At 47.0% G+C, this 25,977-nt stretch overlaps 1 protein-coding gene and 3 pseudogenes across 1 annotated transcript; all 4 read right to left on the bottom strand.

Annotated features, from left to right (window-relative positions):
* Positions 1 to 5,577: 5,577 nt before the first annotated feature.
* LOC136526529 (uncharacterized) lies at positions 5,578 to 6,845 on the bottom strand. Its single transcript, XM_066519169.1, has 2 exons — positions 6,303 to 6,845; positions 5,578 to 6,264 (listed from the first exon to the last, which is right to left on the bottom strand). Exons 1-2 carry the CDS (start codon positions 6,843 to 6,845, stop codon positions 5,578 to 5,580), a joined length of 1,230 nt encoding a protein of 409 aa, XP_066375266.1.
* Positions 6,846 to 7,713: 868 nt separating this feature from the next.
* LOC136526528 (uncharacterized) lies at positions 7,714 to 11,263 on the bottom strand (annotated as a pseudogene).
* Positions 11,264 to 12,154: 891 nt separating this feature from the next.
* LOC136529822 (pentatricopeptide repeat-containing protein At4g21705, mitochondrial-like) lies at positions 12,155 to 14,760 on the bottom strand (annotated as a pseudogene).
* Positions 14,761 to 21,583: 6,823 nt separating this feature from the next.
* On the bottom strand, positions 21,584 to 24,182 carry LOC136528910 (pentatricopeptide repeat-containing protein At4g21705, mitochondrial-like; annotated as a pseudogene).
* Between the last annotated feature and the right edge of the window lie 1,795 nt (positions 24,183 to 25,977).

Here is a 25,977-nt window from a genome sequence, read left to right as displayed (position 1 = left end):
ACTTGCAAACCAATGGGATGAACAAGGTTGACACGATGATTTTTATCCTGAGGTTCACTTAGTTGCCACCAAGCTAGTCCCCGTTGATACAAGCTCCAAAGTTACCGATGGTCCTCTTGCTAGTGGTGACCCGCAAGTCACTCTCCCACGTGGAGTACTTATCACAACCTCTAGCACTTGACCCAGACAGACCACTTGTTGCCCTTCGTGTCTCGCTCTACTAGAGTTGCTCTTCGCGGCTTCCACGGGGTGAGCACAATACCCCTCCCAATCTCTTCTTTGGAGCACTACACAATCTTCTTTGTGTGCTTCAACGAAGACCGCCACCAAGCCATCTAGGAGGTGGCAACCTTCAAGAGTAACAAGCACCACTGGCTTACAACTAGATCACCTAGTGCCAACACTTGCAATCTCTCTTGCACCGTACTAGAATCGCTCTCTCACTTAGTGGATATGATTAGCACTAATCATAAGTGAGTTGGAGGGTACCCTAGCACTCTCACACAAGGACACTAAGTCCCCAAGGTGCTCAACACCTCAAATGGCCAGCCACCACCTCTATTTATAGAGGGGGGCCTCAAACTAGCCATTTGGACGTGTGCTGAAAAGTGAGCTACGGACAGTCCGCCCTTATAGACCCGGGCAGTCTGCCCTTATGCTGAAACTAGCCGTTAGGTGCAGCAACGGTCACCCCAAACAGTCTACCCCTTAGGGTCTGGACAGTATGCCATTCACCTGAAACTAGCCGTTAGAGCTCAAACGATAGCGCCGGACAGTCTGGGAATTATAGGCGGACAGTCCACCATTCAAACCCGAGAACATGTCCAGAACCTTTATTCCTCAAAAATTAGTCGGTGGACAGTCCGCCCTTATAGGGCCTGATAGTCCGTCTTTGATTTCCAACAGCCTAGACAGAGTTTTCAGCAACACTACATGCCACCAATTTTAGCCAATGGACAGTCCGCCACCCAGGCACCGACAGTCCACCGTTCACCTGTTAGCCCATGAATAGTGTGAGCGTCACGTCCGATGTCCCCCAACCCTCAGCATCCGAGGACCGCAGATAGTCCGCCACCAAAGGGCAGATAGTCCACCAATGTCCAGAAAGCAATCCGAGCTCTCTGCGACCTCCTCCTCGCTTCTAACTTCTTCTCCTTTGCAAATGTACTAACACCACCAAGTGATACACCACCTTATGTTTTTACAAACATTTTTCTAAAGGATCAACACTCTTCTTGCCACGCCACTCGATCCTAGCAATGATGCAAATTTAGATCACTTGAGTGGCACTAGATGACTAATATGCAAACAAGTTTACCCCTCTTAATAGTATGGCCATCTATTCTAAATCAGGTCATCAACTTCTCTACTCACCTATAACCAGTGAAATAAAATGCCCTATAGGTTATACCTTTGCCTTGCGCATTCCATTCTATCTCCTCCAATGTCGATGCAACACATGCATCAACACGATCAACAATGATATGATCCACTTCATATCATCATGTGACCTTATTGGTTCATTGATCTTGACCTCACTTGCTCTTCACCATTGCATCGGTCCATCGACGCTAAGTCTTTGCTCAAGCATCCCACCACGTGGTCCAGCGCTTCAAAGCCTCTGACTTGCCCTTCACTCTTACAACCGGTCCATCAAGCCAAGCCTCATCTTGATCTTCTCCACCTTAGTCACATGACTCCATATCATGTCTCATATGCAATAAGCTCATTCATTACATATTCACATGTGGACTAATCTCCTGTGTATCTCACATTTAAATACAATAGTCCACCTAGGTTGTCACCCAATTACCAAAACCAAACAAGGATCTTTCACCAGAAAGGGTGCCATGGGTGCCCTTATATAGAGTCCGAGGCCAGGTAAAAGGTACTAATATGGCTAGAGGGGGGTGAATAGCCTATTTAAAAATCTACAAGATCACTAGAGCATTTTGATTAGTATGACAAATAGCAAAATGCAAACTTGCTCTAGCTCTACAAGGGTTGCAAGCCACCTATCCAACAATTCGAGTTACTATAATCACCAGGCACACAAATGGCTAAGTCACTACTCACTAAGAGCTCTCACACTTGCTACACTAAAGAGCTCCACTAGATGAACTTAAGCTATAAAGTAAGCTCTCAATTCTAGCTACACTAAAGAGCTTGCTACAACTAGTTTGTGAGAATGTAAAAGAGTGAGTAGGGTGATTATACCGCCGCGTAGAGGAGTGAACCAATCACAAGATGAAAACCAATTCAATCACTAGGAGAATACCAAAGGGTAAGAGACAACTAATTTTTCTCCCAAGGTTCACATGCTTGCCGGCACGCTAGTCCCTGTTGTGTCGACCAACACTTGGTGGTTCAGCGGCTAAGAGGTGTTGCACGAACCTCATCCACACTATTAGACACCACAAGAACCTACCCACAAGTGAGGTAACTCAATGACACGAGCAATCCACTAGAGTTACCTTTTGGCTCTCCGCCAGGGAAGGTACAAGACCCTTCACAATCACCGGAGCCAGCCACGAACAATTACCAACACGTGCCAAAGCTCCTCTATTGCTCCAAGCCGTCTAGGTGGCGGCAACCACCAAGAGAAACAAGAAATCCATAGCCACAACGATTCCCAAGTGCCACTAGATGCAATCACTCAAGCAAATGCACTTGGAATCACTCCCAATCTCACTATGATGATGAATCAATGATGGAGATGAGTGGGAGGTGTTTGCTTAGGCTCACAAGGATGTTAAGTATGTCCAAGTGCCAAGAGTTATGCCTTGGAGCCGGCCAAACACTATTTATAGACGTCCCCAGACGAATAGAGCCGTTAGAGCCAAAGGAGGCCGTTCCGCGTACTGACCGGACGCATCGGTCGGGTTGACCAGACGCACAGTGCCAGCGTCCGGTCGCTTGGATGCAGCCACGTGTCCCTACGATTAAACCTTAGCCATCTGATCCCAATGGTCACTTAACGTTCAACGCCACAGTCAACGAGTGACCAAACACACCGCTCTAGTGACCGGACTCCAAGCCCCTCAGCATCAGATCGACTCCAGCAAGGTTCTAGAGCTGATAAAAGCTAATAGGACATGCCCGGTCGAACGTGACCTAACGCACCACGGCGTTCGATCTTCACTAGCCTCCTCTCTGCGCAAGTGACGTCAGCGTACATCAGCGTAATTGCTTTACTCCTGCGCGTTCGGTCACTTTACTGCTCCTGCGTCTGATCGCGCCACCGAGCGCTGCGCCTCCACTGCTGTGAGTGATCGGACGCGACCCCATGTTAGGTCCAGCGTCTGATCGCGTTCCCTATGCTCTCGACCAACGCTGTGCCACCTCATTATAATTGATCGGACTCTGCCTAGGGTCAGGTCCTGCGTTCGATGCAGCGTTCGGTCAGGGACCGACACCACCTTTTCTTTTTCTAAGTCCACAACCACTTCACCCTTGCTTCCAACTTGCTAACCACAAAGTGTAGAACTTGTGTGCGCGTGTGTTAGTATTTTTCAAAGCATTTTACAAGGGTCAAGGTTAGCACACTAGGTTTTTAAATGTATATGCAAAAGTCATGTCACCTAGTGGCACTCGATAAACTGTTTAGTCAAAGATTTCTCCTCTTTATAGTACGTCTATCGATCCTAAGTCACTCACACCCTCTATGGTGTCTTGAGTGCAAAACAAAAACCTATCTTATACCTTTGCCTTGATCTTCTCGGTTTTTGTTTTTCTCTTTCTTCTTTTCCTAGTTGAGCTTGATCATCTTCATTTCATGTCCACCTCCATCACCATGGACCTCATCTTGCTCAATCACTTCGATTGCACCAACCTAGCTCGTATCACAACTCATGACAAAGGTTAGTGCTAGGTTTCATCAATTATCTAAAACCAAACTAGGGCTTTCACCAGGTCACATACAAAGAAGAAGGTTCTCCCGACCGAGGGGTCGTGAGCCTGAGGGAGGGGGACTAGCTAACTTGGCTTGCAAGTAACGCCGTCTTGTGGTGCACGTCCGGACGTGGTTGTCGTCATGGTCTTGTGCCCACGTCGCGGCATGGTGTGACGTGGCGCTATAGTGCTGGTCGTGGCGTCACTATGGGCACAGTGGTATTTCGTTAGCCGTCCTACGCGACGTGGTCTCGTCGTGGCCTTTGTCATCGCCTCCTGATCTCCTGGGGGCGTCGTATCTGAGTTGGTAGCTGCCCCCAGGCCATTGACTGTCCTGCTACTTGTGGTGCCGGTGGCCACGATCTCATGCTTCGGGGTCGTGGCCCTCGTTGGCTTAATCGGCCTCAAAAGTCAAGGCCACCATTGTGGCTCCCCATCCCGTAGTGGGTGGGTCGTACGTCTGTCTCATCAGGGCCGTATTTGGACGGTGGGCCCGATGGTGTTGTCTTGTCTGTAATGCGTGGCGCAGGGATGGCGTCTGTGCGGCGTGCTTGCTCAGGTCAGGATGGAGGAGAGGTTGTGAGGAATTGCACGGCGTGCGGTGAAGGCCGAGGGGAGAGGTCATGGCCGACCCCTACCTTAGCGTTTGGCCCAGGTTCGTGTAGCTTAGCTAGGCCTCGATCGTTTAGGCTTATACTAGCTGGCGTACCGTGGGCCGCCCGAATGGCTATCTAATCGGTGCTTTGAGATACCCGGGTATCATAATCCCAACACTAAGCCTATCCACTAATCCACTTGAAGATGGATCCCTGGGATGACATCGCCGGCTTGTGATTGGTTGATTTGGTTCTTAATGCCATCCACATAAATTCTCACTAACTATCAAAATCATCTCCCACTTATGCCATGCCAGTCGACTGCTTTTAACCTATTAGTGTAAGCCATCCACGTCACCTCTACTAAGTACAATTACTATTTTCCCGCATTAACTATCCACATCGTTTTTCACTAATATCATGTCAGTTCACTAACTTTCAACCTATTAATTCAAGTCATCTACATCACCTAGGTGCAATTATTGTTCTCAGTATATAAGAATATATACGAGGTATGCTTGTAGTATACCGTATACTCTAACATAACCAACTTTTTTTTGAAACAAGGGCTTTATTAACGGCACTTCGGTTTCGGTGGAAAATGAGGACTTCTAAAATTCAGGTGCCTGAATTTTTTATTTCCTTTCAGACGAACGATTATTGTATATATTTGGTACTAAAGTTGTAGATTTCGTTCATTGCAATTTCTATAGCGCAATCTGTAATTTTCAGTACCGACAATAAAAAAATCCGTTAGACAAAACCACAAACTTAACAAAATCTAATTTCTGTCGACACAAAGACAATTAACAATTTATAATTATTTCTATAGGTAGACAAGGACAAAAATTTAATACGTTGTGACATAAAGGCAAATAACAAATCATAAAAATAACGATTTACTTATACTAGTTGGTGGTATAAGAGTGTTATCTGAAATCATCTTAAAATTCAGACGGGAGAAGTGAGCAATAATATATGGACAATTACTCATCCGATCCATACAGTCCAAGAGAATATATATATAACTAACACAGCTTAAAACTAAACAGCAAACACAACGAACGAATGAATGAATTTATTTATTCAACTAAACGTCGACGATCGACCAAGTCACCTTCACCGAGACAGAAGCGATGTCATCAAGCTTTACTTCATTGCTGGCACATCCATGCACCTTAGCTTCAAAGGAACAACAACTCTCAACAACATTGGAGACGACGCCATTGTTCTGCTCTACCGCCTTTAACTTCAGATGCATCACGGTATCCACCGAGACAGCAACCACAAACCTTCTCAAGCCACAGGGTTCAACGACATGGCCACCAAAGAGCTGAAACACCTTGCGTACACCAAACAGCAACCAAACAACACAGCCGATAGAGAAATCAAAAGCATGATCATCTCCCACCTCGGATATGGCAACCTCCACCGTGGCCTCGAATCCGCAAACATTGCTCAACGACATGTCAACGGCGCCGCCAGCGTCGCCACTGATGCGGTGAGTGAACGGTTTGCCACACGCGCATCCCGTCGGCTGCACATCGTCTTCCTCCCTGTCCCCGGTCTTGATCCTCAAGTCGAACTCGAGGATGGCGAAGGTGTCAAGCGCGATGCCTCTCTTAGGGCCGATCATCTCGATGGGAGAGCCCTGCCGCGCGGGCACGGCGATCCGATCGTCCCTGCTGCGTCTGAACACGTAGTTGAGCTTCGAGTCGACGGCGTCCCGTGCCGCGATGTACCCATACAGCTGCACCAACCGGCCGCCGGCCCCAGCACCAGCAGTGTTCATTGGAGCTGGAGGAGCTCTAGCGGTCTAGCCAGCTTGAGCGAGAAAACCTGCAGCATGTCAAATGGCTTATGGTAGCCGCAGTCGTTGTCCGGCTCATCGTGCCAGCAGTCTGCGTTGGGCGCCGAGAACCTCATCGGCTCCACCGGTGTCTCGTCGCGGTCGGTGGGATCGAGCCAGAAGTACTCGGATTTCCAGTACCACAGATTCTTGTATATGGTGCCGTTGCAGTCACGGTGTATGCTGTAGGGGATCATCCTCGCGGCCCATACACCTTCTTTTTCTTCTTCAGCTGCGGCGCCGGCAGTGGTGTTGACGTCGCCGTCGTCCTTAGTAGTGGTTACGGCGCCGATGATCGGATGGTTGCTGTCCATACCCGTACTAGTAGTGTTCGCCTTGGAATAGGTTGCTCCATTAATAATGCTCCAGGTATAGAAAGCCATGCAGCCCGAGGCCCGTCGGCACGGCCCGATGGACCAGGCCGTGTCTAGGCCGCCACCCTGGCCCGTGGCACGGCCCGGGCACGGCACGGTGGTGCAGGCCGGCACGGTGACGGCCCGGTGCCCCATTGGCCCAGCAGCCCACGAAGGCCGGCAACGGCAAATATAAGTGCAGCGCAGGAGGTCAGGAGCCCTGCCCGGCTGCCCCCAATCCCTCATTCCCTCCCGGCCTCCCCAATCCCTAACCCTAATCCTCATTCTCTCTCGCTCGCTCGCTCTCGCTCTGCTCTAGATCTCGATCCACCGCCGCCACCGCCATCGGCCCCGTCCTCGGCTCCGGTGACCTCGCCGGCGCTCCTCCACTCCACCTCGCTAACCCCGTCATTCGCCACCGCGCAGCCGTCTCTCTCTCGCTCGCTCCACCTCGCTCTCGCTCTGCTCTAGATCTCGATCCACCGCCGCCACCGCCATTGGCCCCGTCCTCAGCTTCGGTGACCTCGCCGGCGCTCCTCCACTCCACCTCGCTAACCTCGTCCGGCTGTCCCCGTCTCCTCCCTCCTTTCCCTCTCCTCTCGCTCTCGGTGAACCGTGAGCCATGTGAGTTCGTGTTCTTCTTCCCTACCCTACCTTGCCCACCTCGCCGTCGATTCTAATCGTTGCCTCCTCCTCCCCACCTTTGGCTCTGGCTTCTTCATCTCCGGCACCGGGCTCCGGAGCGCAGGTTCGTCTTGTTCTTCCCTAACCCTAACCCTACTCTTTCTTTGGATCTGCTCGTCAGTTCTTGTTCTCTCTACTCACTCTGTCTCTGTCTTTTTGAGTTGTAGGTTCGTGCCTGACGCCGCGTCCTCCTCTAGAGTGGACATGGCCAGGCCACCGAAGCACCCGTCGAGGGGCGGTGCTGGAGCTGGATGTCGGGGTCGGGCTCAGGCTGGTGCTGGTGTTGGGCTCGCAACGCGGGGGGCGGATCAGCATCCCCCCCCTTGTCGACGGCGAGGACCTAGCGCCGCACCCGGACGAGGAGCTGGAAATCGAGAACGACGACGACTTGCGTGATGACGTAGCCGGTCTGTTCGGCATCGATCTCGGTGACGGTGACGGCAACCAGCTGCTGTGATGTGATCATGTGAACTCATTAAGTCTCACTGTGACTTTGCCATTGATGTTGGCTATTGTAATAGGATAGAACTAAGACTTTGACAATTTAGAGCTGGCTGTACTCTTTTTTTCTTTCTAGGTTTCTCACAAGGGTAAGTTTTATCTAGAAAGGTTTTTAATGAGGCAGCATTGCACAAACAGCTCATTTTGATATTATGATAATATCTCTCTTATGTCTTATTGTCTGTGAAATGGAATCTGTGAACTGTGAAAGTGAAACTCTTAGAAAATTTGATGAAAAAAGAGAGGTTTTTTGGCAGCCGGGCCATGGGCCGGCACGGCCCGGTGAAATTGGCCGTGCTCACCGGGCGGCACGGCACGGAAAAACGGCCCGTGGGCCGTGCCTTGGGCCAGAGGCGCGGCACAAGCACGGCAGCGGCACGGCACGGCCGGCATGGTGGCCCGTGCAAGCACGACGCCACGCCGGCATGGCACGGCCCGATGGCCATCTATAGCTCCAGGGTTGACCATACAAGGACAGTCTGGAAATAGGCTGGATTGGCAGGGTCGTCGATGTTGCCGCATCAGCGAGTCGTCCACTTCGTCGTGGAGCACGAGCTGGACACCACCCGGTAGCCGGTGGCCTCTTCCGGATTGGCTGGGGATCGAACTGGTGGTGGTGGTGGCGGCGGCGGCGGCCCTGGGGTGGGGTGGAGGAATGGCCGGAGGAACTATAGGAACAAGAAGAGGGCTGGGCCGGGCTAAACAAGGGAACGCCACCGGGCCAGGCCGTGTATATGAACTACCTGTTCCTGGGCTGGTGGCTGCTGAGGCTAGCTTCGGGAGAGGAAGCCCACGGCCCACTCGACCTTCCCGGAACTGGCCCATGACACCACGGGCACACGACTACGGCGGCGTACGCACGGCACGCCTAAAACTGCGTGTCTGTACAATGACGTCCAGGTCCATGATTAGGGCGTCCCCAGCGGCAAATCGGCAGGCGAGGAGGTGGGCTGAAAGAATGTCTAGCTGCACAGCTTACCAAGGTGGGCCAGGGCAGAGGCAGTGACTTCCGTGGGAATCTGTGCGAGCTGAGTGAGGAGCTCCTCGCCAGCCTTCACTTTTCTGCCATCTCTCTCTCCTCCACGTAGACAAAGAGTTACTTGTTGGGACACCCTTAACATCCCGTGTGTAGAGAACGGGGGCCGTTTGAAAACTCTTCTTTCATTGCTGCCTCGATATCATAAAAAGAATACAACTATAGGTTACATATAATAAAAAATAATTTATGTTTAACCACAGTTATATCTTTAAATTAATTTATTATGGAAATACATTTCGTAATTAATTTGATGATATTTATTTAGTATTATAAACACGGATATTTTTTTATCTATAATTAGTCAAACTTAAGGTACTAAAATATGACACTCTAGAATTACATTTTTGGGTGGAGGTAGTATTATTTTTCGTCAGCTAAACAAAAAGACAACCATAAATATTAGGACTGAACCGGATATCAACCAGATGAGATAATTGGTTCACTGGTCCAACCATTAAGAAACGGTTGAGCCGCCGATTTGATAGTTTTGGACCGAATGAATTGAGCCACATACAAATACTTTTGAACCGGTGCAATATAATGATATATAACGTGTAATTATCAGATCATATACAGATAAGCTATAATGATGAATTGCGCCGGCGTGGGCAAGAGAGCGCGCGGTGCAACAGGCAGCGCGGAGTGAAGCGCAGCGAGGCGAGGCGGCCAGGCACGTGCGGAGTTTATTTATTTATTTAGTCGAGCTGCCGCGTCCGGAGTGGAGTCTGGCGTCGGAGGACCGAACAGGATCATTATCGTTAAAACTAACACAGCTTAAAACTAAACAGCAAACACAACGCAGCCTGTTCGTTTGGTTGTGGCTTGTCGTAAACGATCGTAAATTTTTAGCCGAAACAATATTTTTCACTCACACAAACTAGCCAACAGTACTTCTTCATAAACCAGCAACGATACGAACCAGCCAACCGAACAGGCTGACGAATGAACGAATGAATTTATTTAGTAAAAAATGTCGGCCGACAAAGTCACCTTCACCGAGACAGAAGCAAGACCATCAAGTTTTACGACTTTGTTCGGCTGGCATAGATCGGCTGGCTGATCGCTTTTTTTTTTTATAGCTGGAGCAATGTTTTTCTCTTTAAAAAAAACCAGCATAAACAGTGAAAACCAGCGTGAACCGTATCATTGCTGGCACATCCATGCGCCTTAGCTTCAAAGGAACAACAACGCTCAACAACATTGGAGACGACGCCATTGTTCTGCTCTACCGCCTTTAACTTCAGATGCATCACAGTATCCATCGAGACAGCGACCACAAACCTCCTCAAGCCACAGGGTTCAGCGACATGGCCACCGAAGAGCTGAAACTCCTTGTGTGCCACACCCGGCATCGAAACAGCACAACCGAGAGAGAAATCGAACGCGTCATCTCCCACCTCGGATATGGCAACCTCAACCGTGGCCTCGAATCCGTAAACATTGCTCAGCGACATGTCCACGGCGCCGCCGGCGTCGCCGTTGATGCGGACGGTGCTCGGTTTGCCCGTCATGTGCATCTCGTAGAACTCCGTGTCATCCGGTCGATCAGCTGCGCATCGTCTTCCTCCCTGTCCCCGTTCTTGATCCTCATGTCGAACTCCGAGAGGACGTCGCAGTTAAGCACGATGCCTCTCTTAGGGACGGTCATCTCAATGGGAGAGCCTTGCCGCGCGGGCAGGGACACGGCGATCGGATCGTCCCTGCCGCGTCTGAACACGTAGTTGAGCTTCGAGTCGACGTCGTCTCGTGCGGCGATGTACCCATACAGCTGTACCAACCCCCCATGAGCGTTCATGGGAGCTGGAGGAGCTCTAACCAGCTTCAGCGAGAAAACCTGCAGCATGCCATATGGCACATGGTAGCCGCAGTCGTCGTCCGGCTCATCGTGCCAGCAGTCTGCGTTGGGCGCCGAGAACCTCATCGCCTCCAATGGGGTCTCGTCGCGGACGGTGGGATCGAGGCCGAGGTAATCGGATTTCCATAACGGCAGATTCTTGTATATGGTGCCGTCACGGTGGCTGCTGTACGGGATGATCATCGCGGCCCATACACCTTCTTTTTCTTCAGCTGCGGCTGCGGCAGTGGTGTTGACATCGCCGCCGCCGTCCTTAGTAGTGGTTGCGGCGCTGATGGTCCGATGGTTGCTGACCCTGTCCGTAGTAGTGGTCACCTTGGAATAGGTTGCTCCAATGATGCTCCACGGTTGTCCGTACAAGGAGAATCGGGAAAGCTGCTGGGTTGGAAGGGTCGTCGCCGATGCTGCCGCATCAACGAGTCGTCCACGTCGTCGTGGCGCAAGAGATGGACACCGCCAGCGAGATCCTAGGGTCGACTGTGAGAGGCGCTGCATCTGCCTCTCTATCGCCTTGGTACGGTAGCCGGTGGCTTCTTCCCGATTGGCTGGGGATCGAACTGGCAGCGGCGGCGGCGGCGGCCGGAGGACTATAGGAAGAAGAAGAGGGCCGGGACGGGCCAGGCCGTATGTATGAACTACCTGTGGTTAGGCCCACTCGACCTTCCCAGGTCCATGATTGAGTCAGTGTGTAGGGGGCCGTTTGACAACTCTTCTTTCAAGCAGTTTTTATCACCTCTCAAAAAAAAACAGAAGCAATTTTTATCATTTTTCCTCGGCCAAACAGACAATATGTTCTGGTGAGAGCAAATTACGTCTCCATTCGCACTTAAAGCTAGAAATCACTGAATCACTGTAGAACTAATTCTCACCTGCTCTCTATCCATCAGAGAATCAAGAATCTAAAGCTAAGAATAATCTATTTCCGATTCATATCCCACGGCCGTCTTGCTTATAGTACCTTCGTCCTTAGAAGCGACGGGGCCATAGGAAAAGAGGAGTCAATATGACATCAGATGGAAGCACAGGGGATCAGATTGGTATTATGTTAGCACTTAAAACAATGAAGTACTCCTACTAAAGTAATACCACTAGTGTTTAGTTTGGTGAGTTATAACGCAAATGGGAAATCAAATTACAGGTTAATCGGAGGTGGGATGGATGATCGCGGCCTTCGCTTGCCGCAACCAGCCATGTGCAGCTCCTGCCATCATGATCTCCGCCAAGGAGCTTATGCGACGGCACCGGCCTATCCAAGACGAACCAGGCTTTCCTGAGTCTATCCCGTCCATGCCTACGCCGTGATCTGATTTATTTCACGACAAAACAAAATGCCGAACCAAACACCACCTTAAAACTCAGATATAATAATAATCAATAAAACAGCGAACTATCGAAGGAAGGGGAGTAGCTAACAATTATTATTAATAACCTAATCTACTACTAGGAGTAGTATATATGATCACACAACAGTGCTGAAACACCGTTTCACTGACAATCGGCTCAGACGATGGTATCCTCACGAGGAGCTCCCGTTGCCTCTTCAGCTTTCTTTTCTTCTCTCGCACGAGCCCTTGACAAAGCCTCGGTCATATCAGAGTTCATTGGCACAGCAACTTTCAGCAGATCAATGAAAGCTTCGACATCCTTGACCTCCCTTTCATCTCCAAGATAAGTATCATCTCAATCATCGAACGCTCAGGGACCCAGCCAGAATTAGGGCGTACATATAGAGGGCATTTTTGGTCAGCTCATAAGCTCTCGCGATATCACCTTTCTCCGTATAGCCACTTGCCACAATTTCCCAGCTGGTTGAATGAGGCATCTTTCCCTTTATCAAGAAGTCATCGAGCAGCACCTCGGCCTTGTCCAGCAAGCTCTTTTAGTAGTATCCTTTGAGCAGGATATTTGGAAATTTGAAGTTGAATGCATTTTTGCTGGACTCCCACTCTTTGAGCAAGTCTTCAGCTTCCGCGATCTCATCAAGCTTCACAAGCACTGCAAGCATGTTGGTGTAGTCCGTGTTAAGATGCCTCTTACAGTTCAACATTTGCAGTGCCCATGGCCTCTTGACCTCTGATTTGTCCCCAAGGTGTCCATGCAGAGAAATCAAGTGGCTATAGGCACCGGAGTCCTTTTTATCCATTTTTGCCTCTGCTTTCTGTAAGGTAGAGTATGCGTTCTCCCTTAGGTCACCCTTAATGTAGTGGCTTGCAACAACAGCTGATAAAGCCAGAGAATTGGGCACTTGATTGATGAACTGGTGGGGAGATTACAGTAGTCGATACTAGCAATGGCAGCAGCAGAAGAGCTAGTTCGCCCTCCCTGGGAGGCTCTGAACGTGACAACTCTTCTTCTGCTTGATCCTAATGCCCAGCCGCACAAGTGGTTATAATACCCACATGAGCAGCTGAGGTACTCCTATTATTCCTGCATGTTCTGACTAGCGCTTGGACTCCTATTATTCCTGGACTCCTATTATACCTGCATGTTCTAATCTTAGCTAGCTTGGACTAATCCTAGCCACTAGAGCCAGCCGAACCTTTCTTCTTCTTCCTATTATACTGCTGCCCAATGAAGGAGTCCACAACAACAGCATAGGTATCCCAGTCAACAACAAATTGAGGCGCACATTCCATCTCCTCCAGGGTGTTCTCCAACCCAAAAAAGCCAGCTCTTGTGCCATAAGCATTTATGCATATGTTGTAGCTAAAATTATCGGGAACAATCCCATTCCTCTTCATTTCTGCCATCACCAAAGGGACCCTCTCATGCTGCCCTATGTTGGTATAGAGGCTCATGAGGTTGTTGTAGGGGAGTGCGGTGAACACGAAACCCAGCTCTTTCATCTTCTGAAAATGGGCTAACGCTTTGTCGACCAAGTGTTCTCATGTGTAGCAGTTGAGAAGTGCACCATAGGATTTCACTGTCTTATCTTTGTCAGATAGGTTATTGAAGTAGGTCTCTGCTACTCCAACTCCATGAATATGACCGATTAAATCCAGGTGAACAGCATGATCCTTTGGCAGAAACTTGACATGACCCTTGAGATTCATCGACTCTGAGACCTGTGCAAAGTGAAAAGATAACGATCAATGAGGGATGCCAAAAATTCGTAACAAACTGTGGATACAGCAAGTCTGCAACAGGAAGTCCTAGAACATATATGCTTCTTGAGGACATGTATTCACTAATCATGTGCTATGAAGCAATGATGGCCAAGCTTGTACTAAATCCTATATGTTGACCAGCATTGTGGATACAGATAGGGGTAAGCACATAATGACATAAGTAGTACCTATGACTGAAAAGCAGGCCAAAATCTCTCTGGACTCCTGAATTCCCAGCGATAATTAAAGTTGCCCTCTTTGTGTCAGTCCTATCCATGTTGGATACAGAAGGACAAACTATTCACAGAAACTATTTCACGCCATTATCATAGGAGCAATGAGTCGCATATAGCAGTTTAGAAATTTCTGTATTACTCGTGATCGAGAGAAATATATCCTCTTTCTGTAGCAGCATTACATCATACACATACACCTCAAATGCAAATACGAAGAGACAGATAATATGGCAAGAAAAACAACACCATCCCCCATATCATTTCATCGAACACCTTCCACGCGCCAATGAAAGGAGGAGGGCATGAAGGAAAACCATATCTACCTCAAGGGCCTGGCAGTGGCGGCGGCGCGTGCGCAGCTCCTTGACGATGCGTCGGAGATCAACGTCTCGGAGGCAGTTTCCGGGCTGCGCCGCCCAAAGGTCGATCTCTGGCACAAGGAGTGTGCTCGGGTTTCCTAGCGGCCACAGCGTGGACCCCAAGGTCGGCAGTCGCGCTGGCGGCGCTCCCTCCTCGGCGCTGTTTCTGCGAGACGAGAAGGCAACGGCACGATAGGGCGGGATGGGGAGGAGCCCTCCCCGACGCCAAGGCTGATCAGGCGGCGCGCCGCGGCGAAGAGAGAGGACGAGGCCATGGCAAATGGCGGGGCGGGTGGCGGCTTCGCGGGCACTGACTTGCCGTAGGCAGTATCCCGTGCGGGTTTTTGGCCACTCTTTTGGGATTTGGGCTTTGGCCATTTCGGTTTTGGGCCAAATTCGTCGGACCCTCTCCTTGAAACCCATGCCCGAACGGGGAAAAAACATTCTGCATCCATAAATGATGGGAGCAAGGACGTCTGACGCGTGGAAGCGTCCGGACGCCCGTGTAGCCTGCTCCGTGCGCTAATTTTATTTCCTCTCCGTACATCCATCCTCTTGGAGTGCCCACGCGTTCACACAACTCGCCTTGCACGCGCAGCTCGCCCTGTCCGCCTCGATTCGAGGCTGTTCGCACCATCCTGCACACGCGTCGCGCCCCTGAAAGGCGGCCCCAATGCGCCCCGTCCGCTGGGCCTAGCTTGTCGCGCCCTGTCATTACCCAGCGACTGTGTCGTACCACCATCACTCCCTGCACCCTTTGACTCTTCGAACAACATGAAACACGTGCAACATGAAACACTTGAATGCAACATCCGTATAAAACAGATGAAACATCTAGAACATACACTTGCAGCATACTTATGAAACATATGCAACATCAGATAAAAACACTTGCAAATTGCAGTGTGAAAACACTTACCGCAACATAAGACTGAAATTGCTGAAACATTTGGAACATATTGTTGCAATATATGTGTGAAACATATGCAATATTCAGATCGGAACGCTTGCAACATACGTCTGGAACAGATGAAATATTTTGAACAACACCTCTGAAACACTTGCAACATGCCTCTGAAAACACTTGCAACATGTGCAAAATCCATATGAAACAATTGCAGCATACCTCTGAAACGTCTGAAACACTAAACATACACTTGCAACATGTTCTTTCATCGCAACATCTCCTTGCTGAGGTCGTGCGTCACGGTGGCCATAGTGTCGACAGCGTCCACGACCTTCTGGTGGGGAACAGTGTCGGCGGCACCTCAGCAGCACCCCGACGCGCGTGGGGACGGGACACGGCGCACAGCGAGCTGGAGCGGGGGCGCAGTGCGTAGCGAGCTGGAGCGAATGTGGCGGGGGATGGAGCACGACACGGCGACAGAGGGGGCGCGGCATGGGATGGGAGTGCGACGCGAGATAGGGTGCACAGCGGGGGAGACGGTAGCAGCCGAGCAGTGAGCACGCGTGATGGGATGAGCACGGGAGTGGAAGATATTTTGATTGAGAGATAGGGAGACGCAAGGAAGCAGACATGTTGGGCCACGCAGACCCATAAAGTGACGTCCGGACGGACAGACACCCGCGTCTAAGCATTAGCGATAAACTATTGGTCTAATTTGGAGGGGTAATTTGAGCTGTTTTCACAGTTCGTAGAGACATCCTCTGTGCAACATGGATGGAGACGGAGAAGCCATAGCTACTGCAAAAGTTGTTGCGCCCCCACTTCATGTCTCCGATGCGTCATGGCCCTGTTTGTTTGGCTGAAAAGTTAGGCTAAAAAATACTGTCGGCTGATTTGTTACGAGTGAAAAACATTGTTTCTTCATTAAAAAAAATACGGCTCATAACACAAGTGAACGGGCCAATTGCTGCAACCATGCAGCTCTTGCCGTCGTGCATCAGGCCACAGACGGCGCCGACGCAGCCTTACGTCTTGATCTCCGCCGTGGAGCCCTTGCGGTGACGGCACCGGCCTATCCAAGATGAACCTGACTGCCTGCCCTGGCCGGTAACGGATCACGTGGTAACGCATTACACCAAGCACGTACCGGCATCGCTTCCCCTCGGTGGTCTGATTACGAGTGATTGGGCGCGCCCCTGCACGCATGTTCTTTTGGATCAACACAATTAATTATATGGATAACGACATACAAAAGAGAAGCACAACACAAATGGACATCGATCATGAATAAAATTGGAGCACATTCGGTATAAAATAATGTTGCTGATATAGTCATTACCTCCTTATGAGCATGAACTATTCCAAGATAAATGACAATCCACTTTCATCGAGATACTTAAATTACCTATGCACCTGTGGCTAGAGTTACTTTTAAAATATCTCCCTATTGAAATTAGCATTATTTGGTGTAAAAAAAGGTTACCATGTAAATCCAGAATGACATCAATTCACAAAGCAAAACAAAGTTCCTGAACGCCATCTATATTTGGCTGTAAGCCGTGATAATGTTCACATCTAAGCACATGATTGTTAGTTGCTACCCTGACAAACTGATAAACCTTAAAAACAGAAACCCATGCTTGTAAACATGCACATTCAAGTAAAGAAAACTATGTTACACCAGCAGTGTTGGATAATACAACTGCATCAGACATCTTTCAACATTTTCATAGTATTCTCTTTTTTGGAAAAGCCACAAGTTAATTTTGGCTGCATCAGACATCTCTCAACCCATTTTCATAGTAGTATCTGAATGGAAGCTTATCTCAGCTCTTGTTGACATGTATGCAATTCATGCACTTCAGTAGTCAAAATCAAGTTGCCTTTTAGTCAAGAAAACAAATTACCTATCCAACACATAGATGGGTCATTATCACAATTGTAGATCAATAAGTCAGATTAAAAAATATTTACAGATTAAAAGAGGATGACACTAACACACCTCTAAACATCTGCATATGAGTTCGATATTTCAATAACTCAGATTCAGGCTGGAGTTTCCTTGAGCTCGTAGGGCATAGGAATCTTAGAGAAACCTGAAAACAGAAGCGCAAAAGTATGTTAGAATAATTACCGCATCCGTTAGTGTTTAATTTCCAAGTCCTTTACGTTAGTACCAACTCTCTTCAAACCACTTTTTAGCTCCTCCAACTTGATCTGCCCACTATTGTCAGTGTCCAGCATTTTGAACATTTCTCTCAATCCTGCAATTTCATCTGCAGACAAATTTTCAGCAATGACCTACAGACACCCAGTGATAAGATCAATATTGAATATAATACATATGCTCTCTATAAAACCAAGTGATAACACATTCCAGTACTCACCCTAAGGGGCATCTTCTTTAGTTTATTCATTGGAGAAAATTGTTTCAATCTGGTTAAGGCAACAGAATTCCAGAGGTTTGTCAGGAGCAACTCCATGTACAGAAATGCAGGGATCTCCTACCAAAGTGAAGATGCGTAATTTTAGAAGACTTATGACAATGAAGCTAGATGAACAACAGGATGCTCTTGCCAGCCTGCCTAATAGAAGGATGCATGTGTACCATACTACTGGTTTGATGCTAGCTGATGAGGTGCAATGGCCAGCCCCATCCCTTACAGTGCTATAACTAAAAAAAATCAAAATCAATAGAATAGCACAATCTATTACAAGAGTGAATAAAAAACTGGAGTTATGACGGGAGACTTTGGAGTCCAAATGTTTTAGACTCAGAAGAACTAAAACTGAGGATATGAGATGTGACTTCGGCACTACTACTTGAGAGGAGGAAGATATTAGTTTGGAAGGTCAAGTAGTGCCTAAAAAGGATATCTTTCGATATTTAGCATCAATGCTACAGAGAGACGGGGATATTGATGAAGATGTTAGCCATAGAATCAAAGCAGGGTGGATAAAGTGGCACCAATCATCTAGTGTCCTATGTGACAAAAGGGTACCATAGAAGCTAAAAGGCAAGTTTTATAGGACGACGATTAGACCTGCTATGTTGTATGATGCAGAATGTTGGCCTACGAAAAGACGAGATGTTCAATAGATAAGTGTCGCGGAAATGTGCATGTTGCGTTGGATTTACGATCATACAAGAAGGGATCGAGTTCGGAACGATGATATACGTGATAGATTAGGGGTAGCACCAATTGAAGAAAAAACTTGTCCAACACCGGTTGAGATGGTTTGGACATGTCCAACGAAGACCTACAGAGGCACCAGTGCGTAATGGAATCCTAAGCCAGGATAGTAATGTGAAGAGAGGCAGAGGAAGACCGAAGTTCACTTAGATAGATACAATAAAAGGAGACTTGAAATGATGGAATATACCTAAAGACTTAGCCTTAGATATGAGTGCTTGAAAAACAGCTATTCACGTGCCTGAACATTGATTGCTTCTGCTGGATTTCAACTCTAGCCTACCCTAACTTGTTTAGGACTTAAAGGCTTTGTTGTTGTTGTTGTAATAGAATAGCACAATCTCATATATATATATATATATATATATATATATATATATATATATATATATATATATATATATATATATATATATATATATATAACTACTACCCTGTAGCTGGCAACAAAATAACTTATTCTGTAGCCACTTTGAGTTACGATAATTACTATGTTAATTTACGAGATTATAGTAACCCCTTACTAAGTGGTTTATTATAACATTATGGTAATATCCCCATGTGTTACAATAACCTAACTTTTGTAAATATGTATTGACATTATCGTAAATTAGTATATAAAATTATCGTAAATGGAGGTGGCTACAGAATAACTTATTTTGTAGCTGGCTACTGAATATTGAGAGAGAGAGAGAGAGAGAGAGAGAGAGAGAGAGAGAGAGAGAGAGTATGTGTAGGCAAACTATATCGGCCAACCCCTTCCCCAGTGCCAAGGACACGGCACACTGCATCAGCAGGCACACCGCGCATCCCTTTCCCTGCCGGCAAGGTCCATCAGGCACACCTGTGCAGTCGTTGAAACGAAAAAAAAAAAAGTAGGCCAACTAATAGGAAAGGAACATACAAACACAACTCTAAAGTTCGTGCAACCGGGGTGAATCGAAGTCCAGGAAAGAACCCCTTCCTTTGGGTGAGCACCCTTCATCACAGAATCCAGAGAAAAGAAACATCATAAGCAAGACAATAAAACCGCAGAACCCCAAAATCCCCACGATCACATGAATGCAAAGGAGCCGCAAAAATCCACAGGTAAAACATTTTTGGAGAGACCTGACTATAGATTCACACAATCGCACAACGGCAGCACAACACTGGAAGAAAGCAGCAAAAAGACCCAGAGTAGGAGAGACCTGACTATAGATTCACACACTCGCACAACGGCAGCACAGGGATCAGTTTTGGAGGCCATTTAATGGGTTTCGAGTGTAGAAGATTCATGAGCTTGACAGTGAACTGTGATGGGGTCATCGGTGATACTTGTCCGTTGTATGGATGAGGACTTTGTCTGAACATATGGTATCCGTGTCTGAGGTTGCAAGCACCGCGTCAGGAAAACAGGCAGCATGCAAGAAACAACATGGCACATGATCTCAGCCATAAGTATGGAAAAGGAAAACCATGCCATTTTTATTTCAGATAGAAATATTTTTGGAGAATACTCTAGACAGTGTCATATAAATTGATGCAGCTGTGATCAGTCTACTATTTGATAGAACCAAAATTGTAAGCGTTCACGAACTTGGTCATTTTTATCTAAGCAACTTGATCCGATAATAGTGGTATGGTTGAATGCCGATGAAGGCAAGCTAACTGTACAATTCCCTGATGCTATCCATTGAACTACAGAAAAAAATTGAACCTCACTGAGTCAATGAATGTACAAAACAACACTGGGAGCACAGAAAGGAAACAAATGTTAAACCAAACCCCATCATGTATTCATGTCAATGCTCTTAATTTTGCCCGCAGAGCTAGAAGGTGCGTTGAGTACAGGACAATGATCTATGAAGTACATGCTGCAGTCTGCAGATGAAAACGGGACTCAGTGGATGAACCACAGAAATAACATGTACTCAAGCAGAACCCAGGGCGAACAGGTAGAATTGGCACCACACACCTACATACATCAAGCTTGACCATTTTGTTGGGAAGCAGTTATTGTACAGGATATCTTTCCACTGATCTGCATAGAAGATATAAATATATAATCATGTTTTTAGTTGTATAGGAAGCAAGAACAGACCTCACATATCTAAAATACCTGGCACAAGATTGGATCCTTATCTGACACATGAATACAGAAAAGAAAGAAGAGAGGAACTAAATATGGTAGTCTGTAGAATGATGGGCACTACAGCAAATCTTAATCTAACTGACAATGGCTAAGAAAAACACATGAGGAATTTGAAACAGAACAGGTTTGAATACAATATAACCTGTAAGGATGCAAGATGCTGAACTGATTGCACTATCCCCTTGGTAACAAATGGAAGTGAAATCAAATCACAGAAACAGCTAAGTAGCAGTCTATAAAGCACATATATAACCACAACAGCAATGGCACGATTTGTCTTGCTGACACTGTTGTTTTCACATGCTAATGCTCAAATTGCAGTTCTACCAGTGTTTCATATGAGATACTTCCCAGGTTTTGCTGCTATGTTTGACTGTTTGAGGTACTTAGTTATAAGGTCAATTTTGACAAATGGGTTCAGTTACCTGAAACAAAATAAAAGGTGAAAAGACAGTAAATGCTACTACTCCCTCCCTCCGTTCTAAATTTTAAATTGTTCTGATTTTTCTAGATACATAACTTTTATTAGGTATCTATACATAATGTATATGAAGGGCGGGCCTGGTGCAAGCGGCAGAGTCGTACCGCCTGTGACAGGAAGGTCCCGGGTTCAAGTCGCAGTCTCCTCGCATTGCACAGGCGAGGGTAAGGCTTACCACTAACACCCTTCCCTAGACCCCGCACAGAGCGGGAGCTCTCTGCAGTGGGTACTACGTAATAAAAACTATGTACCTATTATCTAGAAAAGACAGAACGACTTAAAATTTGGAATGGAGGGGATACAAAACAAATGGCGAACCAAACACCACCTTATAAAACTCAGATAGTATACTGTAATTAATATAGACAACCAACTATCCAAGGATGGGGGTAGCTAACTATTAATTCAATCTACTATTAGTACTCCCTCTGTCCCACAAAAAAGTATCAGTCTCATTTCCCGAGACGTCTGGCTAATCAGCCATGGAACAGTGTTTTTCTCTCACAACAAATCAGCTTCAGCTAGCTTATCAGCCGCAAAAACCATCAGCCGAACAACACTTATTAATTTAATCTACTATTAGGAGTAGTACTCCCTCTGTCCCACAAAAAGTATCATTCTCATTTCCCGAGAAGTCAAACTTTTTTTAACAATGACCAAATATATATAAAAAAAGCAATATTTGTAGTGCATAATTAGTACCATTAGATGAATCGCTGAATATAATTTCATAATAAACTGATTTGGAGATACAAATGTTGCTAATACTTTCTCCAAACTAGTCAAACTCAGCACGAACCTCAAAGCGAGATTCTTTTTGGATGGAGGGAGTATATAGGATCAGACAGCAGTACTGGAACACCATTTCACTGACAATCAAGGTCAGGCAATAATATCCTCACAACGAGCTTCCGTTGCCTCTTCAGCTTTCTTTTCTTCTCTCGCATGAGCCCTTGACAAAGCCTCAGTCATATCAGAGTTCATTGGCACCGCAACTTTCAGCAGATCAATGAAAGCTTCGACGTCCTTGACCTCCCCTTCATCCCCAAGATACTTAAGTATCATCTCAATCATCGAAGGACTAGGGACCCAGCCAGAATTAGGGGCGTACATATAGAGGGCATTTTTGGTCAGCTCATAAGCTCTCGCAACATCACCTTTCTCCGTATAGACACTTGCCACAATTTCCCAGCTGGTTGAAGGAGGCATCTTTCCCTTTATCAAGAAGCCGTCAAGCAGCGCCTCGGCCTTGTCCAGCAAGCCCTTTCGGCAGTACCATGTGAGCAGCACATTTGGAACTTTGAAGTCCAATTCATTTTTGCTGGACTCCCACTCTTTCAGCAAGTCTTCGGCTTCCGCGATCTCATCAAGCTTCACAAGCACTGCAAGCATGTTGGTGTAGTCCGTGTTAAGATGCCTCTGACAGTTCGACATTTGCAGCACCCATAGCCTCTTGACCTCTGATTTGTCCCCAAGGTGGCCATACAGGGAAATCAAGTGTCTATAGGCATCCAAATCCTTTTTACCCTTTTTTGCCTCTGCTTTCTGTAAGGCAGAGTATGCCTTCTCCCTTAGGTCACCCTTAATGTATTGGCTTGCCACGACAGCATAGGTATTCCAGTCAACAACAATTTGAGGCTCACATTCCATCTCCTCCAGGGTGTTCTCCATCCCAAAAAAGTCAGCTCTTGTGCCATAAGAATTTATGCATATTCTGTAGCTAAAATTATCGGGAACAATCCCATTGCTCTTCATTTCTGCCATCACCAAAGGAACCCTCTCATGCTGCCCTATGTTGGTATAGAGGCTCATGAGGTTGTTGTAGGGGAGCGCGGTGAACACGAAACCCAGCTCTTTCATCTTCTGAAAATGGGCCAACGCTTTGTCGACCAAGAGTTCTCGTACGTAGCAGTTGAGAAGTGCACCATAGGGCTTCTCTGTCTTATCTTTGTCAGATAGGTTATTGAAGTAGGTCTCTGCTACTCCAACTCCATGAATATGACCGATTAAATCCAGGTGAACAGCATGATCCTTTGGCAGAAATTTGATGTGACCCTTGAGATTCATCCACTCAGAGACCTGTGCAAAGTGAAAAGATAATGATCAATGAGGGATGCCAAGAATTCGTACAAAACTGTGCATACTTGTCTGCAACGCTAAGTCCTAGTAATATATGCTTCTTGAGGACATGTATTCACTAATCATGTGCTATGACTTCCCTAGCTATGACTATGATGCAATGATGGCCAAGCTCTGAATCGTATATGTTGACCAGCATTGTGGATACAGATAGGGGTAAGCACATAAGTAGTGCCTATGACTGAAAAGCAGGCCAAAATCTCTCTGGATTCCTGAATTCAAGTTGCCCTCTTTGTATCAGTCCTCTCCATGTCGCTCAGAGAATGAAAAAGTATTCACAAATAAATATTTCACGTGATTAGCAAGGTAGCAATGAGTTGCACATCGCATTTTAGAAATTTCTGCATTACATTGTGCTAGAGAGAAATCTATCCTCTTTCTGTAGCAGCATCATATCATACACATACACCTCAAATGCAAATACGAAGAGACAGATAATATGGCAAGAAAAACAACAGCATCCCCCCATATCATTTCATCGAACACCTTCCACGCGCCAATGACAACAAGCGGCCTAGAATGGAAGGAGGAGGGCCGTATCTACCTCGAGGGCCTGGCGGTGGCGGCGGCGCGTGCGCAGCTCCTTGACGATGCGTCGGAGATCAACGTCTCGGAGGTGGTTTCCGGGCCGCGCCGCCCACAGTTCAATCTCCGGCACAAGGAGTGTGCCCGGGTTGCCCAGCGGCCACAGCGTGGACCCCAGGGTCGGCGGTCGCGCCGGCGGCGTTCCCTCCTCGGCGCTGTTGCTGCGAGACGAGGAGGCTACGGCACGAGAGGGCAGGACGGGGAGGAGCCCTCCGCGGCGGCCAAAGGCTGAGCAGGCGGCGCGCCGCGGCGAAGAGAGAGGACGAGGCCATGGCGAATGCCGTGGCGGGTGGCGGCGTGGCGGGCACTGACTTGCCGTAGGTAGCCCGTGGCCCGTGGGGAGTTTGGGTCTCTCTTCTGGGATTTGGGCTTTAGCCATTTTGGTTTTTGGCCCAAGTATCGCCGGTTCCTTTTCCCTGGAACCCTTTCAGAAAGGGGAAAAATTATTCTATCTCCTGAGTTTTCGTTGTAGTCTGACTTTTCTCTTTTGAAACTCTAAAATCAAATATCTTACCTCCATGAACACTTAAACATTCGAATTACCTCCGTGTTCTGGTTTTGCGGGGTTTGAAGATGGTTTTGTCCTATTTTTAGTTTAAAAAAACGTTAAGGTTTTTAAACAACACAAAATGTCTCTAAGCTTTTAAAAAATTCTGAAAACAATTCTAGAATAGCTTGAGATATGAAAAATCAAAATAAAATACCCAGAGCTCATGAAAACATCTTTAGAAACTTAAAAAAATATAGGTTTAGCTCTAGAAAAATCAGGAAAATATCCAGAAAAATCTAGAAATTTTCTAAAACATTCTAATTGATATGTAAAATGTTTTGTTCACGACAAAAAAATAGTACACAACAAGCATGAATGAAGTGGCGTACGCGCCATATCTTGCAATGTTGTGAGCCTACGACGGCTGTTGTGAGCCTAGGATGAGCTGAAGGAAATTGGGAGAGCAAGTCGAGGACAAGGAGCCATCGAAGAGAACCACCTTGCAATGTTGTAGTAAAGTTTATAGTCTTTCATAGATAAATTTAAATATGTATACTCCCTTACTTTCTAAATTATAAGACGTACCTTTTTTAGTACATTACTTTTGTTACGCACAATATTAAAAACTATGTATTTAAAAAATACAAAATAATTTATAATTTGGAACGATGGATGGTAGTATATACATATGTACTACACTATGACAGCTTGCGATGTCACTTATTAGTGACGGTGAAACCAAGCGTCTGTAATTTTACGTCTATGATGTCAACAGTACTAATGACGGGTGCACAACCATTTCAGATAAGTACATAAAAGAGACGGTTGATAACCAAAAACTGTATCTGATATGTAAGGGTACTCACAATGCAGAAACTAGTCATAGTTTCTTTACCTCGAAGACCTCACAGCAAGAAATCATCTTCTCCAATGCATAGATTCTAATACTAGTTTCTATAGATAAAGAAATTTAACATGGAACACAAGCTGATCAGCTGTGATATATTACTATGTGATCCACTGTACACATCTCAATAGCAATACATCATCAATATCACGTTCTAGAGACAGAACATACATTTGCAGGTCACATTTCTTCAGTAACTGAATCAAGCCCAAAACTTAGCAGAAATTGCAGGTCACATTTCTTCAGAAATTGGATGGACAATTTCCCCAGTAACTGAATCAAACCCAAAACTTAGCAGAAGTGCAGAACACATCCTATCAGGCTCACATAGGATAGGAACGAATAAAATCATGCCAATCGTACAGGAACCATACCATTCAGTGATTCAGACAACCAGCGGCAGAAGAACAGGAGGCTAAACCAACAGCGACAGGAGCACCTACCGCCGGAGCACGAACAAGTACTTCACCTGGTACCCAAAATATGCTTCTTTGATCTTTCAACTTGCTGTACTCTATCTTTTGCTCGAGAAGTGCGATTGGGGATGGATTTTGGCGTAGGTGTGGCAGGGGAGGGAGACGGAGATGAGATACACGAGCTCGCTCGCCGTGCGCAGGAGCCCCCCGTGTGCAGAGGAGGGAGACGCGCGAGACGGGCGTCGAGGCGGGCC

This window comes from Miscanthus floridulus, chromosome 19 (assembly GCF_019320115.1).
Source record: "Miscanthus floridulus cultivar M001 chromosome 19, ASM1932011v1, whole genome shotgun sequence".
NCBI lineage: Eukaryota > Viridiplantae > Streptophyta > Magnoliopsida > Poales > Poaceae > Miscanthus > Miscanthus floridulus.
Note: the sequence above shows the minus strand (reverse complement) of the source record. Positions and strands in the feature narration are given on the sequence as shown.

Excerpts from the sequence above, each read along its gene's own strand:
- LOC136526529 (XM_066519169.1), bottom strand. The coding sequence starts at position 6,845 with ATGGGGCACCGGGCCGTCACCGTGCCGGCCTGCACCACCGTGCCGTGC. Across the intron at positions 6,265-6,302 it reads TCTCGCTCAAGCTGGCTAGA|GCTGGGGCCGGCGGCCGGTT; the intron begins CCGCTAGAGCTC and ends AACACTGCTGGT.